An 18,378-nucleotide genomic window follows, 5' to 3' on the forward strand; every position below is an offset into this window, starting at 1 on the left:
AGTGATAGTTTGGGTTTGGCTACACTATATGTAGTTCTCCGGATATAAGACGTACAAGTAAATTTTTGATTGAAATATATTGGATCTTTTGGTTCTATAAAAATGGAGTAGTTACTCAACACCGTTAACATTATTGGAAGATAATAACATATTCATTTTTAACTTGAATTTTTCGCTTAATGATTGATATTTCTGTGACACATACAGGCTAAAATTAGCTTATTTAAGAAATTATAATAATAAAAAGTGCAAATTGAGTTTTTTTGTAAGTCTTACCTTTTCTTGTTGTAGTTGCTGTTTCATTAGTAGAGCTTTTTTCTTGTCTTTACATCGCTTGTTCTGAAACCACACCCTTATAACTCGCGGACTTAATCCGGTCATTTCTACTAGCTGTTCCTTCATAAGCGCATCGGGCCGAGGGTTCGCCGCGTAGCATGTCCGCAATGTGTGAAGTTGTTTCTCGTTCAACACTGTCCGTACCCGAGTGGGCTTTCCGTCCGACGAACCCTTCGAACCCGTTCGACCACCGTCTCGGCATTTGTTTGACCCCGACTCCGAGGAATCTAGAAAAAAAAGTAAAAACACATATAAGTAGGTATGACATTACTCAAATAATAATTTACATAATTTGTTTTTTCGAAATTATTTCGTTCTTTTTTCTACATATGAATCATTAAAATTTACTTACAAAATTATACAATACAGGGTGACCCATAAGTCAGTTAAAAAAAACATTTTTAATGTAAAAATGAAAATGTACAGTCTCGGTCGACTACCTTGCTTTGGAAGACCGTATTCTGGCAATTGTACATAAGAAATTTTAACACTTTAGCTCTAAATAAAGATTTTCGTTAAGGTAAGCCCGGTAGAGACGGACTCCCTGGGTGAGACGAACCACGACCATAATTCGTAACTATCCACCAGATTGCAGAGTGAATATTAGTGTAGGGCCATGGCGGATGTAGCTAGACACTGTGTTTTCTCCTGAACAGAAGTCCACACGTTTCTTCAGTAGACGAAATTTTTTATTTCAGGTTAGTCAAAACGTTTCTGAACACATTTCATTGAAAACAATAGTCAACGTTCTTCGGTTTTGTTTTCTACTAGCGCATTTCATCATAAAAGAATGTATTAATGAAAACAATTTATAAAGTTTCTCACGTTCAAGAACTACATCAAGTAAACTACCCTTCTTATCTCTCCTTCTTGAGATAGAGAAACCACTGCAACTGTGGGAGAAATGGACCACATAGGAACACATCAGCTTACAGAAAAATAGGAAGAATGTTAGGTGCATCAAATCGACCACAGAAAAGAAGAAACGAGAGTCAAGAAACGAAAAACAAGAAGAAGAAGAAGAGAATTCCGATCATAGCTTCATATTCATCCAGCGAAGATCATCAATCAATAATATGTGATGACAATGATCATATGGAGGAGTGTGATGACAACTAGTGTGTTGAATGCGGCGAAAATTATAATTTGAAAGACCGTATTATTACAGATATATGTAGTGTTCAGGTTTCAATCCGACAAGACTTTGCCCAGCTGGGGACTTTGCCACCAGACCCCCGCATTTGCACGACTTACGGCCTCGCACCTCGTATTTCAGCCTTTGAAAACTATGAATGACAAGTTTTATGTTTTTTACCTTACGGAGTTTCCAGATATGGCCATCTTATTTGAACAATTACAACCCCCACTTTCTTTCTTCTTATCTTTCGACTTTTCACCTTGTAGGGGAAATATTTTTAAAAATGCTTTAAAACGTCTTTAATAAATTTGAGTGAAAAACGTAAATATCAAATTTCATGATTTCGAGATACGGTCATGTTATTTTATTACTATGATTTACTTCTAACCCCACCCCTTTTCCTTTTTCCATTTTTCTATCTTTCTAGATGAAACATAATTGTTTTAAATGGGAAGTCCATATACCAGATTTCATGTCTCTACCTTTCAAATATTCGGAGATACGGAAATTTTAGTATAATAATTGGTATCCATTTCCCCTAGCTCGTCAAAAGCCTAAATCCTTCCTTAGTGGTACATTAAGTCACAAATTCTATGCACTGTCAAAAAAATAAAAAATTTGGGGGTTGGCCTGGGGGTTGATAAGTTAGTCAGTCAGGACTCTTCATACAAGAGAGAGAGAGAGAGAGAGATTACATTCAGTTATGAATAGAAGTAAAAGGTTTTTAAAAGAGATGAATGACCAGCATTTGTTTTTAAAGAAGATTCTATTAGATAGTACAATGGTTCTCAACCAATATGTCGCGATGCAGTGGTGTGCCACGCAGACCCCTAAGATGTTTCGCGAAATTTTAGAATTTAAAAATCATGAAGAATTTAATAATAATTAGTTAAAATAGAGACAGACTGTACCAGTCACCAATAAGAGAGAGACAGACTGTTTCACTATTATAATAGATATTATTATTATTTATAATAAAAATATCAAGCAAGTGTGTCACAATGTCCTCTAGACGTTCAGTAAAGTGTGCCGTCAGTCAAAAAAGATTGACTAGCACTGAGTTAGTACAATAGTATGCAGAAGAGATATTTTAACTGAATACTATTACTTCCGGTACAATTGCAAGAGTATTTGAAATGTCATTTAAAATCTATTCGTCATTTAAAATCTATCTTGCATTTTAATTACACGTATTTAAAAAATATATATATAATATGTACATTTATATGGTAGAAGGTAACTCGTCTCTTCTGAGAACATATGCATGAGCTACTAATCTATTTTTCCCCCTATGTGAGTCGCTAAAGCTAAACTACAGAATAATTAGTGGCGGCTTTTGAGAGAAGTCATATTGATAAAATAAATAAATAAATAAATTTTGTTGCTTCAAGCTAAGGAAAGGAAAATTATCTCCAATGTACCAATTCTTGCATACAGCTTTCTGAAGTTATATACAGCTTTCTTCCCTCAAGAGCCACCACTGAGTATAATAAAAACGTCTCGAAAAGACACTTCTTGAAGCACTCCCACACCAAGCAGAATTACTGTTCTACATACAATAATAATGTTAAAATTTTCGTGGCTTATAAGACGCCCCTTTTTTGTTCAAATGAAAATTAGTTTCAAATTGATTTTGCTTGTGGAGAGTACGACCCTCTTTATAAGACAGTGTTATTGCAACCAGCGTTAGCTATTACTATACTTAATTGTAGAAATGTAATGAAGAGTGCATGGCATTGTCAATATTGTCGATATGTATTTGTTGATAAGACTTCATGTTTTATTAGTTTTTTTTTTTTTTACTTAATTATGGTTCCGTGATCATTTTTTATATCTATATACGGTAATTTAAGGTACTCGAAGTCTACAAATAAAACAATGTTAATAAAAATGTTATTCTCCGTTAAGGATAAAGCCAAAAGAGAAAAAATCGTTTTATTAGTAAAAATTTCGTGGAACAAGATTTCTTTTGTTTTTTCTTTTACATATATTTTATTAAGTTTTTGTTCTGATGAATTCTCTTATGTTTTTACAGACAATATCCCTTAAAAATAAAAAATAAAAATAAAAAAATGCGTATATATTCGTGCCGCACGAGCTTAGCTTTCCCTATTGTTAAGTCTTAAATTTTAAAAGGTTCTAATGCAGTTTTTATATATATTTACTTATTTTTGTTCATAATAATAACAATAGCACTATTACACTAAAATATTTTAATAAAATCTCACTAAACCACACACACACACAAAAGTGCAGTCGTTCCAGTGATGGAGCAAATATAATATAAAAAATACGGTTACTTTTAAAATTAACAATAATTGACACTCGTTACTTGCAGTTAATTGCTCGTCTCAAACATTTATGCAATTGATATGATTGCAAACGTAACTTTTTTTAATGACAAGTGAGGTTAGTTATATGGTCATCAACACATAGATCTACTAGTGTTGCCAAATATGTTGATTTACTTCTTAAGATTTGGTGTGTGTGTGTGTGTGTGTGCGTGCGCGTGTGCGTGTGCGTGTGAATCATATTTTACAAACGAAAACAAAACGTTAAACGGAGTTAATCAACCACAGCTCCTATGCGCAAACGATATTTACGAGGGCGTTTCCAAATGTTTCTGGCTTCACTAACTTTGAAAACAGATAGAAAGAAAACAACGGTGCTACTTTTCAAAATGATCTCCTTTGACGTCAATACACTTTTCACATCTTTTGATTAATATGTGTATCCCTATTTTTTTTAAAAAAAAAAATAGAACTCTTGTCAGTGAAATGGCTTTTAACGGCGTCTTTATCTTCAATGTCGTCCGAAAATTTTCTTCCTTCAAGTTTTTGTTTTGTTTCGATATCAATTGGTGTTAAATCTGGACTGTAGGGTGGATGTTGAATTTCATCGGAGCCACAAATTTTCACTGCAGCCTTGGCAATAACAGCCGCAAGGACTGGAGCAATATACGAACACAGCGACTCACCTTTGTCACAGTGACTGATTCAAATGACTCTCTTCAACGGACAGACACAACTAAACAGTTGAAACTAATACATTTTTTCCCCATAGATGACACTATATACTATGAACAGCATTACCATGATGAAATTATACACCATAATATATCAGTGGCGCGATATTTGAGGAGTCAGGCCCAAAAACATTTGGAAATGCCCTCGAATATATGGGCAATGTGACTCAAAACATTTAGCATACATACTTTTTTAAGTCAGCTTTACGCTGAGTATGTAAAATTGTTTATCGTGGGGGAAGAATATTAAAGTGACTGCTAACTTAATTTTCTTTACGGAAAATGCCCTTTAAACACTAAGTAACATTTTAAAGAAACACTAACATGTATAAAGTAGTTTATGGATATGCTCCATAATAAGATTAACTAAAATATTTGGAAATGCAAGGAATAGCAGTGTTCAACAGTATCTATATTATTATTATCCTGAACGAACATTCAGATTAAACTTTATTTACTTCTCTTCTTTTTAAATGTACGGTTACTCTCGCTGGTTAAGGATAAAGACAATTGCGTAGATATTTTGCTTATATGAAATTGAAATACGTGATATGATTATCAGATATTTTTACTTTACGAAAGGTTTTATTTTCCTTATATTGCAAAATGAATATTCTTGCTCGTTGTATGGATATTCCTTGTAAATAAGCGAAATTTTACTAATATGTGTTCAAAAATGTTCTACATTATGTTCGGAAATGTTCAAAACAATACGTTTATTTGTTCTACATTATGTTGGTCAATATCATTACTGTACTGGCATATACTGGACACTGTTCTTAGAAATGTCCTTCAAATATGGAATACGGTAGGAACATAGTAAATTCGAGAAAGATACCGTATGAATAGCGATGTGATACTGTTTGAAAATGTCACTTAACTAGAAATCTACCAGAGGGCGCAACAGCATCACATGGAATAAATCAGTTGTTTAATTATTAGTCTGTCGCGATGTTCGTGAGGAATTTTTATTTATTATTGAATGTAATAGCATTTCTAGTTTTACTACGGCTTCATATCGACTAGTGATCGAAAAGCTTATAGTTTTACTTTTGATTAGGTCTGGTTTATCATTCCTCTTCTTCTTGAGTCATTTATTATATCTCTCATCGACTGACGTATTTCTTTGGTGTAAAGCGAATCTATACCCTGTAGGTGATGTCTCTCATAGGTAGAGACAGGGATGTGCTTCAAGTAGGATTTATTTATAACCCTGCGTATAGTTATGTATATTTTGTTTACTTAGTAATTTTAGTCAATGTCTTTCCCACGATGACAAGTGTTCTATTGATAGTAATTATTTACATTTGAAAATATATTCTGTCTTACTGAAAATGGAAACATTCCCTCAACTAACTACTAACTCTATGGCCTATGGGACCCGGAGGTTCAATGCCACATTCACAAAAGCTCTCTCATGAACTTTCATCTGCGCCAGGTCTTCCTAATGCTCATTTTCCGATTGAACTTTCAGTTAAAATTTTGAAAGCGTTCCTACTTTCTTCCATTCTGGCTACATGACCTGCCCACCTGAGCCTCTTAGATTTGATGACCCTAACAATGTTTGGTAAACTGTATAAATTATGTAGTTCTGCCATAACCTATTCCCGTTCCTCTTGGGTCCGAATATTCGTCTCAGGATCTTGCTCTCAAAATACTTTCAGTCTACATCACCTTCCCTTCCCCTAGCAAAGAAAAAACGCTTAGGATTCATATACCAGTATATACTATACAGATCATATGAAATATCACATTTATTGTAAACTTCATATTTGACTCCATTCCCAGTCATACGGTAGCCTGATGTGTATTTTTCCCCTAAACCACGCAGCAATATCAATGAACAGTAGGCGTATTACATATTCCTCAATCTTACTCTTACGCAAGGAACTCAAATTTCATTATAGAACAGTCATTGAATATTTGCATATAGCAAGCTCTCGATCATCTAATGAAATCTCAGGCATATTGCAAGGATTTCGAAAAGTACTGAAGTCATTTGTATTAAGCAGGGTCTTTCCTAAGACCCTTTGCATTAAACAGCATTGGTTTCTCCTTTTTTCTTTATATTGAATAAACTTTTGTATTATAGGTGGCCCAACCTCGGCTTTTAAAACTAAATAACTATTCCAGTTGTCCCTGTTCATGTCACAATTACGCATACTATTCGGTAAATATGGTGGGGGCAAGGTGGCTCAGTGGTAGAGCGCTTACTTCTGGTGCATGGGGTCCCTGGTTCGATACCCGGTCAAGTAAGTTTGTGGTGGACAACATCGTGTCCGTGGGTTTTCTTAGGATACTCCCGTTTCCTCCCACTTTTTCATTCCACCAATTCTTCCATCATGATTCACTTGCTTTAATCATAGTCTTCCTTACCTGAAGGGCATAATCGTGGGACGTTAAACTGAAAGATTTCATTTAATTCGGCAAATATATCCACCATAGTAGCTAAGCTCCGGATGCAACAAAATCGTTTCGACATAACCTGATTTCATTTATCTGATATTCTAGAAGTAAATACCATATTAGGGAAGATTCAAGGAGTAGCCGAAGAAATAAATCAATTTCAAAAATAACAATAATATATTTTTAAAACATATACTAATTGGATTAATTGAGAAACTTTGTGACTGAGATTTTAGTGGTTGATAGCAATATCTATAGAACCTCTTACTCAGGATAGGAAAGCCTCTTACTCAGGTGGAAAATAAAACTACCCCTTATTGCTATCAACATAGAAGTTACAAAACTTTTAAGTGTGGTGTATGTATTTGTGTCTGAAAGTGAAAGTGTGTGAGAGAGAGGTTCAGAAAGAGAGTGAAACTGAGTAAAATAACAGAAGCACACACACACACAGGCAGAGAGATAACTATAACATCCCCTATCTATTCACCATTATCTGTGTTTAGTTTCCTTTCTGTTTGGCTCGAGTCCGCTTCTTCTGCAACGAGAAAGAGTTACTCCGTGGTCTGAACTCATTACGTGGTAATTAAGCCTCCAATTAAGGCTGCTAATTAGTCGGTTTAAGTAATCACTTTGGTCTAGCGAGTGCTCTTCCAGGATCAGAACTATCTACCATGCTCTTCACATTTCCCCTTTCCTCCCCATCCCATCTTTCTCTCTCTCATCAGGTGTTTGGAAGGTCTATGGAGGGAGATTGACTAACTCGCTAGCCCTAACCCTTTCGTCTACGTCAGTCACACAACTTCTCAATTTCTAACTGCATCATTGATGAGTAACTTTTCTACATCGTTTTATCTATATAACGGAACTAGCTTCGTATTGATTACTCGTCAAAGTGGCGAGAAAATTTACAAAAGTATACATTCAAATGATAGACACATTTATTAAGAAATTGAATTAAACATTAAGTATACTGTTTTTGGAATATGCTCTGCAGCTTAAAATGGACAATACAAAATATATATCGGGCAGTCAGAAAGTTCACGGAATGTTGTAATTTTGACATTTGTGATGCAATCACAATGAATCTTGTACAGAACAATCCTTAGGCTGCTTAACTATGAATTTGACAAGTGTGAACAGGTCCCAACAGGCAGTGTACGAATAGTGTAGCTGAACGAAGGAGTATGTAGTGATCTGTTGGCGCAATTGCGCAGTTCGAGCAACGCGCAAACATCAAGTTCATGTGCAACTTGTGAAAATCTGCATCAGAGACTTCGATACAATTTAGCACCATCGAATTTATGGATCTTGCCAAAACTAAGAATGAGCCTCAAAGGTACTCGTTTTGGCACCGTAAAAGATATTAAAACAGCTTAACTTCGAAATATACCAAAAGAGTTTCAGAATATATATGGTGTTTCCAGCAATAGCAGGAGTGGTGGAGAGCTATTCTTATAATGAGGTAACAGCCGGGGTGGAGTGTACGGAAAGCGAGTTATCTTTTCATACAGCGGTAAAATACGTCTTACTCTATAAAAATAATTTCACGCGTACAACGCACTCACATTTCTTTTAGTTAATTTGTTGACACGTGGTGATATTTTTCATCGCTAAGAAAAACATGAGACGCGAACTTACTACTAAACGTGAAACCCAAGCCACTGTAATGAGTTCCCATTGAGTATCCATCCAAATCGTCAAATGCACGCGCATGAACCATAGGCCAGCAGGAAGAACTCACCTGCTGTTTATCATGCTACGGTTCTTTTGCTCAGTTGACCCGATTTACCTTATTCTATAGAAAATTTTCAATATTATCTCCTAGGTATATCTTCTTCAAGAAGTTTATGATTTAAACCAATGATTATAATGAACTAAGAACTGATGGAGGCCAGAGCAAAATAAGAACAATACTTAGGGCTAGGGCAAACTAAGAATAAATAGATAAATAACAATAAGCTTACAGCAACGGTATAAATTAGAGACGGAGCTCCTTCGTGGCTAAGCGGTTAGCGTACTCTCCTTTGACGTCGGAGACCCGGGTTCGATTCCCGGCAGGAGCTCATGTGGTTCGGATTCCACGTTAATCAGTAGGTCCCGTCCCTAGTAGCAGAGAGAACTTACAAACCGCTTGCTGTAAGCTTGCATTAGAAGTCGGCAGGCTTGCATCCTGCTTGATTGGAAAGCGTGCAATCATGCTGCAAGCTGGATTCCAGTAACGAAGTTACATGGGGACAACCTTACATTTCCAGTCAAGCTTGACGCAAGCATTTTAAGCTGACAGCAAGTCAATAGCCAATGAACGGCCAGTGATGCTTTGACGGTCTGTAAAGGTTCTAAAGTATCGCTTGCAAGTACAACAAAAGGCAGATCATATGAAAGCACGCGCTGAAAGGGAAAGCGTAGTAAACCAAACACTCGGCAACTGACCGAAAGATTTCTTGATATTTGGGGTTTCATATAGCCTCGCTGCTGAAATGGACGCTAAACTCAAAATAAACTCATAAATTAGAACCATAACTCAAATATCTATATTTAAGAATGTTTAAAAATATGTAATTTCTCTTTCAAATTCTTGTAATAAAAATAATCGTTCGTATTAAAATTAATACTTGTCCATTAATGTTTATTTACAGACTGAATGAAACATATTCGCGAGCTGCCATTTGACCATTATTAATTTAGATCATCACAGAGAAAAGGAGCAATGGAATATTAAATGCCCAGGGCAGTACAACAATCTGAATGTGGTTCTGTCTAAAAGGATTTAAAACCTGAAGTGTACTGTTAGGTAAATTTCACGACTGTTTCCGTTCTATGTTAAATTTCATGCTACGGTGTGAATAGTTTCGTGAAAGACTACTCTTACTTGAAGAAAAAATGTTTCCTCTAGAAAAATTAATATGTTAAAATTTTCAACATTTTTTTTTAAATGTCCGGATGATGATACGGTTTATAGTTTGTAATAATGGTTATTATCTTACATTATTCATTACAATGTAATTACTTAATTATTACTATTTTGTCTTTCAATTCTGTGTGTAGTTGTTCGGCGTAAGTGAAACCATTAAGCAATCACACGAAATTGGTGCTGTATTAGTACATTGCTTTTAGTACATTTACCCAAGCTCCAAGGATTTGTAGAATTCTTTTTCTTTCTCTTTTACTTAATGGAAGGAAACAAGAGGGCAAAAAAGTAAGTACTGTAGCTGTTAATTCAGAAAGGAAATTCTTGCGTGAGAAATGATTTGTACTTGATAAATTGTTTTAAACAGTGACAGCTTTAGCCACGAGAAACATCAAGTTGTTCAGTTGTCGATGAAAATATATATATATTTTAAAAATGTTCCGTTGAAGAAAGCCGCAACTTAACTACTAAAGATTAACTTCCCATTTCTATTAAACTATGTATACTTAAATGTCATATGCATTGTCAGGGTTCTCCAAACCTAATTTCGATTGCAAATTGAAAGGTACAAACTAATAAAGTAATATATTTAAAAAAAAAATGTCTGATTTTTCAGTTATTCAGAAAGAAAAATGTTTTATTATGTAAAAGAAAAAAGCGTCTAGCATTTGATTTCGGAAATCAGAAGTATTGAAACAAGATGACAAAGAGAAGCTCCAAGCATATTTTCTTCCCAGTCATCTTTCCTTCCAATCAAATTGACTACAGCATCACTGTTTACACTTGCAACACTTACCACTATATTTAGAAGGTATAAAATGTTAAGCTTCCTACGTTGATTTCAGTTTAAGAACTACTTGTTTTTTTCACAGTAATCGATTTTTTTAAATGATATTTTTGTTACTGATTATCATGACACTATAGCCCAGCGTTTCCCAACCGGTGTGCCGTGGCACACTGGTGTGCCGCAAATGGACCGCTAGTGTGCCGCGAGGAAATCGAAACTAAATTATTAATTCTATAGCAATCAAATTGCAATGCATAGGGAAAAATGTATATTTGTATTTAACATTAACATGAACCTCTACTATGAATCTACAATTTTGAGTTTCACACTGTTACTTTTCTGTACACTTTTAATGTTGAAAATAGTATATGTTATCATTGTTATGACCATTATTGCTTCTTTATTGTTGCAGACTATTTCGTAACTTGAAATTTTAAAACGCATTCAGTCTTTTCGACAAAACAAACATGCATACAAATTACCTACATTTGTGTTTTAAAAGTAAAAGAGATATGTTTGTTCATTCGTTATTTAGTGATCTTCCTTCTTAGTGAAAGGGTGGATACAGTTTTCAAGAAAAAGTGCATTTTTAAAAGCCTTGGTCCCAAGGGCGCCCATCAGGGGGGAAGATGGGTCGCTCGCCCCCCTAGAGGAAATTGTACTTCAGAATACCGAAAATCCAATAGAATTTTTACATGTTACAGCAAAATTTGAAACTATTTTTGAAACATCGCTTACACTTGCCCTCCCGTTGGAAACCACAACATGGGCTCCCTTGCTTGGTTCCATATCTTATTGCAGTTGTTTTCTATTTTTAAATTAGAATGAAAAAAATAAGCATAATGATTTACCACGGGGGGAAATCATTGATCGAGCTTTCTTCTCTGAGAGAAGATCAGTAATCAAAGAAAAAAGTACCACTATATTTTATATTTACAAATAATAATAATAATATCTATATAAGTGTGCCGCGAGACTTCAAGTTACACCTTGTAGTGTGCCGCACGTTGAAAAAGGTTGGGAAACGCTGCTATAGCCGATGAAGGCTTTGGGACACACAATGGCTTATATTCAATTGGGTAAGTTATGATAGCTACCACTGTCATTATTTCTGAATTTCTAAGCTGAAATTCACTACTGCTTAATTCACTAATTAAATAGTTGACTCCTTAACTACTTTATATTCACTAAACTAGCTGAAATTCACTAATTCAAGGATCTGTTGCGTCAACATCAGAAATACAGGTATCCAATAGGAATTCAGTTCGGTACGGCGTAGACTGTAATGGTATTATTTTCTCAATTCTAAACAATATTATTAGTAGAGACTGGTTGTTAGGGAAATGCCTATTCTTTAATATTAAAGATATTATTTAAAGTTTATATTGGTGGTTATATTTTCAATTTAAGTCAATTTTATTTGCCTATTTTGTCTATTTCAGCACTTCCTGCCTAAATAATTGGTTTGGTACCTAATGTTGCCTATTCTATGCATTTTTGTTATCAAAATAAAACTTTATTGAGAAAAATGTACAGGGTGGTCCAAAAGAGGTATACAGTACCGTACTGATCAGCTAATTGCATTTTATATCATTTCCTATTGTTATCTATCAGGTAGACTTAGTTTCTTTACTGTTTGTTCTTAATGTGTTTTTACTTGCATCTTAAGCTCGGAAGAGCCGAAGTAAATAAACCCATAAACTAGAACTTGATCAATTCAGGGGTGTATCCCTACTTTTGGGCCACCCTGTATAGTTTAGTGTTTCGAGAAAGGATTCTGCCTCTTCCGAGAAATAAAAGTACTGTTTGTAGTAATAAGATGCCGTAAACCTTTGGACTGCTATGTGCACTGATAAAATGCTGTAAAACTCTGGGCTGCTGTGTGTACTGATAAAGTGTATAAAATTTGGACTGTTATATGTAGTGATAAAGTGTTGTACAAAATGTATTTACTAAATATACATGGAATACATGTCAAACTTCATTTTTCTATATACAGTAAAAGAGAATATTGACAAACAGGTATGTTTCTATATTCTTCGAACATTATCTATGACAAATTTATTTTCTAATTGTATTGAGTATTTATCTTCATTATTTCAAGTTATTTTAGTGCCTATTTTCCAGATTTTTAATGCCTAAACATCCGGTCTCTAATTATTAGTATTTATCGAAAAGAAAAGTCCAAAGATGAGACTTATTTCAAATGATAGATCTTATAAACCTGAACAAAATTACATGGGTAAGTGTAAATTCTCCTGCGTAGTTTCAAGGAAAATCAACAGAAACTTAAAACTTTTTGTAAACTTAAAAAATTGATGTTACACTATAACCACAGGGGCGTCATTTCAGCCTTCGCTTGAGGGGGGCAAGAGTACCACCGGCATATGACCTTTACGTTTTGTACTAGTATATTAGTAGACAATTGAAATAAGTATATGTATTCTTCAAACTCTTGGGGGGGGCAATTGCCCCCTCCTGCCCCCCTAAATGACGCCCCTGTATAACCACGCCATATATTGAGACGAAACTGCTCCTGGAGTGTACACTAATCAAGTTTTTCATTATGGCACTAGAAAAACGACACTACACAGTGTGGATAATGAGATATAATCCAAAATTATAATTACTCTTAAACTTTAATGTTTAATTACAATATTGTCTAAAGATCTGACGTACATAAATCGATAAATCAAATTAGTTGAACAGATTAACATGCTTTGAGGGTAAATTCCTTTCGGTAATTTTCGAGAAAATTGAAGAACCGAATGCCCATGGTGCTTAAAAATAATGTCTCTCGTTCCCAATAATAAATTGACAGCTTTGTTGTTGAAACGTATTACTTATTTCTGAATTGTATATGTAAATTGTATACTATTAATTAACACTTACAAGGGAACATCTTATATTGATAGTAGCATTGCCCAATCATAGGCCTACTACACGCAATCGATAGAAGAGTAAAGTAAGAAATAGTAAGAAATCCAAAGTTTTACGGGTCGATACCCAGAAACACGGGTGATACAGAGGAAAGAAGGATCTAGAATCATGTGAAGATAGCAATGCAGAAGATACACTGAGACAGAAAGAACCTCAAACTGATTAAAGTAATCAAAATCGCATTTACACGGCAATATAGTAAGCAAACATTGAACCCACAGATATGCTCAATATCATCATATGTAATACAGTGTTGCCAACGGAGCACAAAATGAAGTTTTGTTAAATGGCACGAAATACAAATTATAACATCTAGAAAGTCGAATAATGAGTAGAACCATACCTGTGAAGTCGTGATGTGCAGTGTTGCCAACGTTTCAAAATAGGCCTATGTGAATTCACATATGAATCTCGGATGTAGAAGAGTATGTACAGTACACGATTCGAACTAGTTGAAACCAAAATATGAGACCACAAACAAGAATATATTCACTGAAGTACAAATCTAACGGACGAAGCACAGTGTCGAAGCAATTTTATCAAAGGGAAATAAATGTCAATACTACCAAAACACAGCACATAAGCTGAAATGATCCATGCATTTGGATGACCAAATGGTCCGCAGGCTCGCTGCTGGTGCACATGTTCGATTTCCAATTGGAGCGTTCTGCAACATAGTAGTAGTAGGAATTCTACATTAAACTAGATGCAGGGCCGGAATTTGTTTACCGTGCCATTTAACAAAACTTCATTTTGTGCTCCGTTCGCAACACTGCATTATGATGTGATTGAGCATGTCTCTGGGTATAATTTTTGCTTACTATATTGCTGTGTAAATGCCATTTTGATTACTTTAATCATTTTGAGGTTCTTTCTTTGCTAGTGTATCTTTTGGGTTGATGTCTTCACATGATTCTAGATCCTTCTTTCCTCTGCATCTGCTGTGTTTCTAGGTGTCAGCCCGCAAAACTTTGGATTTCTCATTTTTCTTCACTCCTCTATAGATTGCGCATTGTATGATTGGGCAATGCCACTACCAATATAATATGTTCCCTTGTTAGTATTTATTGATGTTTGTCTTCTCTTAATCGTGACACATATATTCTCAACAGTGACAGACATATACTGTTAATAGTAATGTTACGATATTATAGTCACTGTTAACGGTATTATAGTCAATATTGATTGATTGTTTTAGCGTACCTTTTAGCAGTGAGCCTACATGAATCGTAAACCTACAGTTTAACGTGGGGTCCAAACCCGGGTTTTCCATGCCAAAGACGCCTACTAGTCAATATTACATTGTATGTTGTTGAATACATTGCTGAGTTGTTTTTACGTATGTTGTGTGTTTATTGTTACATTGAAATTTGGAACACCGTCGCTCTCTATTTCAAAGATTTAGTTATTTTATTTACACATATTTCTGGACATTCTCGGCATTTATGGTCTTAAGACTATCACGTATGAGTGATGACGTCCCTCGGCGGCACGCTATCTGGGGAAGAGAGAAGAATGGAATCGGCCTGGAATCTATGTCTTAGGTACCATTTCGGCATTTGGCTGGTGAGACTGAAGAAAACGCAGGTAAAACCTTACTCAGGCTGGCTGGCCTGGAAAAGCTGTTACACTTTTTCTACCAAGTGTCCCAACGGGGAATCAAATCCGGAATCGTTCACACAAAACCATTTCAAAGAACTGGAAACCATTAGCTCAATCCAGTATTCACTTATTTGTTTTATATTTCTTCTAGTCTAACTTATTTTCTTAGATACAATTACTGTTGCTCTGATGAATTTATATACCAAATTTTGAAATATACTACTAGCTGAACCTGCGCTCTTTACACAGCGCACAGTTCTAATATGAGCGTGAATCTCCTTCCCACTTCTCATTGTATCTGTTCAAGTCCTCTTACGAACCCAAGTAAAGGATAAGAGGACTCCAAAGGGAGTGAATTGCTGTAGACAAACATATAAGTGTATTATTTTAAGTGGCCTATATAGAATGTTGGAGGAGTTTGTGACAAACTTGGATAGGTAATAGATGATACCAAATGCAAATTTTTTTTTCTTATAATTCCATATCCAAGTACGCCTTATTGTGGGTCTATAAGCCTTCGAAGTTGCCAGCTTGCAATAGGTTTTGTCATTCAGATTAAAGCAAAGCGCCTGAAATGTCCATCAACCCGCTATACGTAGCTTCTCTACTGGTTGCCTTTCACAAGGGTCAATAGGGCCAAAACGACGCCTGAAATGTGGAATAGAAAAATAAAGATAAGCTTTTTCTGAAAATTTGTCCAAACAAAAACTATCAAATCTACACAAAATTTGGAATCGACCAACGAAAACAGCGTGTTTCTAGCACTTATAATTTTCGAGATCTAATTGTCAAAAGGATTGGCAACAAAGATATAAACTTTTCTAGCATTTCCATATATAACTAGCTGAACCTGCGCTCTCTACACAGCGCATCATTCAGATATGAACATGAATCTCCTTGTCATTACTCACAACATCTGTACATGTCTCTTTACAGACACAAGTGAAATACGTCTTGATAAAAATCGGCAAAGGATAATACTATAAAAGGGAGATTTTTTCGATTATTTTTTCAGTATTTCGCACCATTTGCAAGATTTGAGCCGACTTTCGGTTGGAGTTTGTAATTCATGTATGATCAGTGTTTTCTTTCTTCTTGCATGCAGTATGTAATAAGCAAATACGTTACATACACAATTAATTATAATGTCAGTTATATATGGTGTTCATTGGGCAAAACACTCCAAAAATAAAGATTCATCTTAGACTGGAGAAATGGTTATCCTTCCTTTTTCATTATTATTTGTCCATGAAACAAACGCCTGAGATATATATACAACCCCTATATACAAATTTGTGTTGTTGGAATGTATAATGCGTAGGATATGATGCTTTAGTTTTTTTTATTTCAACACTTCCAGTGTACCCGTAAGAAATAATTGACATGTTTTTGTTGTTTTTTTTTAATATTCAATTAGAACTGGACAATCTACCAGTATTCAAAATTTGCAATCGATCAGTGGAAACGTCATATTTTGTAGAGCTTGTAGTTTCCGATATCTTATTGTCGAAAGGATTAGCCACAAACATATAAACGCCCACAAACATATAGTTTAAAAGAACTGCAAAGATGGCACCACAATTCATTTACATTGATTTTGGAGAAGGCTTATTAGAATACAAAGAGTTTGAACAATAATTTTAAAACATAAACTTTATTTAAAAAAGAGATGTATTTAAATAGTTTATTTAAAGTACACATACTTTAAAATATTTGTCTTTAACGTCAAATCACAAATAACCGTAAATCAAAGGTTTGAAATCCAAAGTTAGAAGTTGGAGTTCAAGCGTTTTTATAGCTATTGTAGCATTTTAATATTTTTTTTTTTTGTGTGTGTGTGTGTGTGTGTCTTATACCAAAATTCTCATTATATTGTATTTCCCAGTTTAGTTCCCGCATTTCTAAATTTTACTGCCCGAACACTGCTCACTTATAAAAATAACTCTCATCTTACAATAGATTTCTTTCGTATTAGTCTGTTTGATTCAAAATACTAAAACAAAGTTAATGAAAGATCTTTTAGTTTATCGTTCCACGGTTAACTCATTTAAAAGGAAAATGGCTGCTCAATGCAGTTATGAAAGACTGGTGGAATGAAAAAGTAGAGGAATTTTGTGACTCGAATCTAAGGTCAGACATACAAAGGCACTTGCTTTGATTGTTAGGCCTTTGTTTTTATTCTACTTTATATCAAATCTTTCTCATGAATAATATACTAGATAGCTTGAATTCTAACATCCTTTTTCCAGCCCTTGGTCTTATCAAAATGGAATATTCTTTTAAAAAACAAACATTTACTTTCTTTTATAAGATTCGTTTCGTAAGGGAAAAAAAAAAGAAAGTCTGTTAAATTTCAACTTAATTTTCTATCTTTATGGTTTTTCTTAATGATCTCTGAGCGACTGAAAGAAAACTCAACATTTAATTTCTCATCATAGAAGAAAGAATGAAAAATTGAAAAGTTTTTAATTCAAGATATTAATGAAATGAAATAACTTTTTTTGGTAAAAAAGGAAAAAAAACTATTTCTCTTTGTGTGTGTCTGTGTACAGTGTGTATGCAGAAGCATGGATGATAGAAAGGACTTTTTTCTCTTGCTTCTCAGAAAATAAAGTCAAGAAAGAAAAATCTCAATTTAATTTTTGTAGTTTATGCGCATTTATAACTTTCGGCTTTTATATACTCCCCCACCCCTCTTTGAAGAAATGGCTTTTTTCATCTGGTATAGTCACAAAATTGCATTTATATATGTCCACTCACTGGATAAGAGAATATTCAGAATCATTCGTTCTTTCAGAAAAAATGTTCCGGGGATGCACATTTAGTATTCTGAGGTGGCACTGCTGGTGCTATTCTATTTATTATTACATTATAGACGCACTATTTTGGTCTCTCCGGAGGAGCATCTAAGAGCTCCGGGGGACAGTGCTCCCTCAAAATCATGTCTGGAAGAAACACTGTCCAGAATGATATTTTATATATATTTTACAAATAAACTAAATCAAATAAAAGGGAACTTTCACTTTAAGACAGTGGCGGATCCAGGATATGATCAAGGGAGGGGCTGAGCCATAGTTTGCCGTTTTATCCCGTGTAAAGCAGGATTGAAGCCCGTTTTATCCAGTGTATACCTGAGCGTCAAAGGGGTGGGGGGCTATAGCCCAACCACCTTAGATCCACCATTGTTTTAAGATATTTTATTGAATTCAATCAATAAATTTGAGCTCCTTCGTGGC

At 34.7% G+C, this 18,378-nt stretch overlaps 1 protein-coding gene across 5 annotated transcripts in view; it reads right to left on the reverse strand.

The window, feature by feature from the left end:
* Positions 1-18,378, reverse strand: part of tup (LIM1_Isl and LIM2_Isl domain-containing protein tup) — a 371,468-nt gene that overhangs the window by 149,064 nt on the left and 204,026 nt on the right. For all 5 annotated transcript variants that reach the window (XM_081747535.1, XM_081747534.1, XM_081747543.1 and 2 more), the window contains one exon: positions 277-563. In XM_081747535.1, the coding sequence (XP_081603661.1) occupies positions 277-563 (287 nt within the window). The remainder of the gene's footprint in view (positions 1-276; positions 564-18,378) is intronic.

Source organism: Thermobia domestica, chromosome 2 (assembly GCF_964235325.1).
Source record: "Thermobia domestica chromosome 2, izTheDome1.hap1.1, whole genome shotgun sequence".
In the NCBI taxonomy this organism is placed as follows: Eukaryota; Metazoa; Arthropoda; class Insecta; order Zygentoma; family Lepismatidae; genus Thermobia; species Thermobia domestica.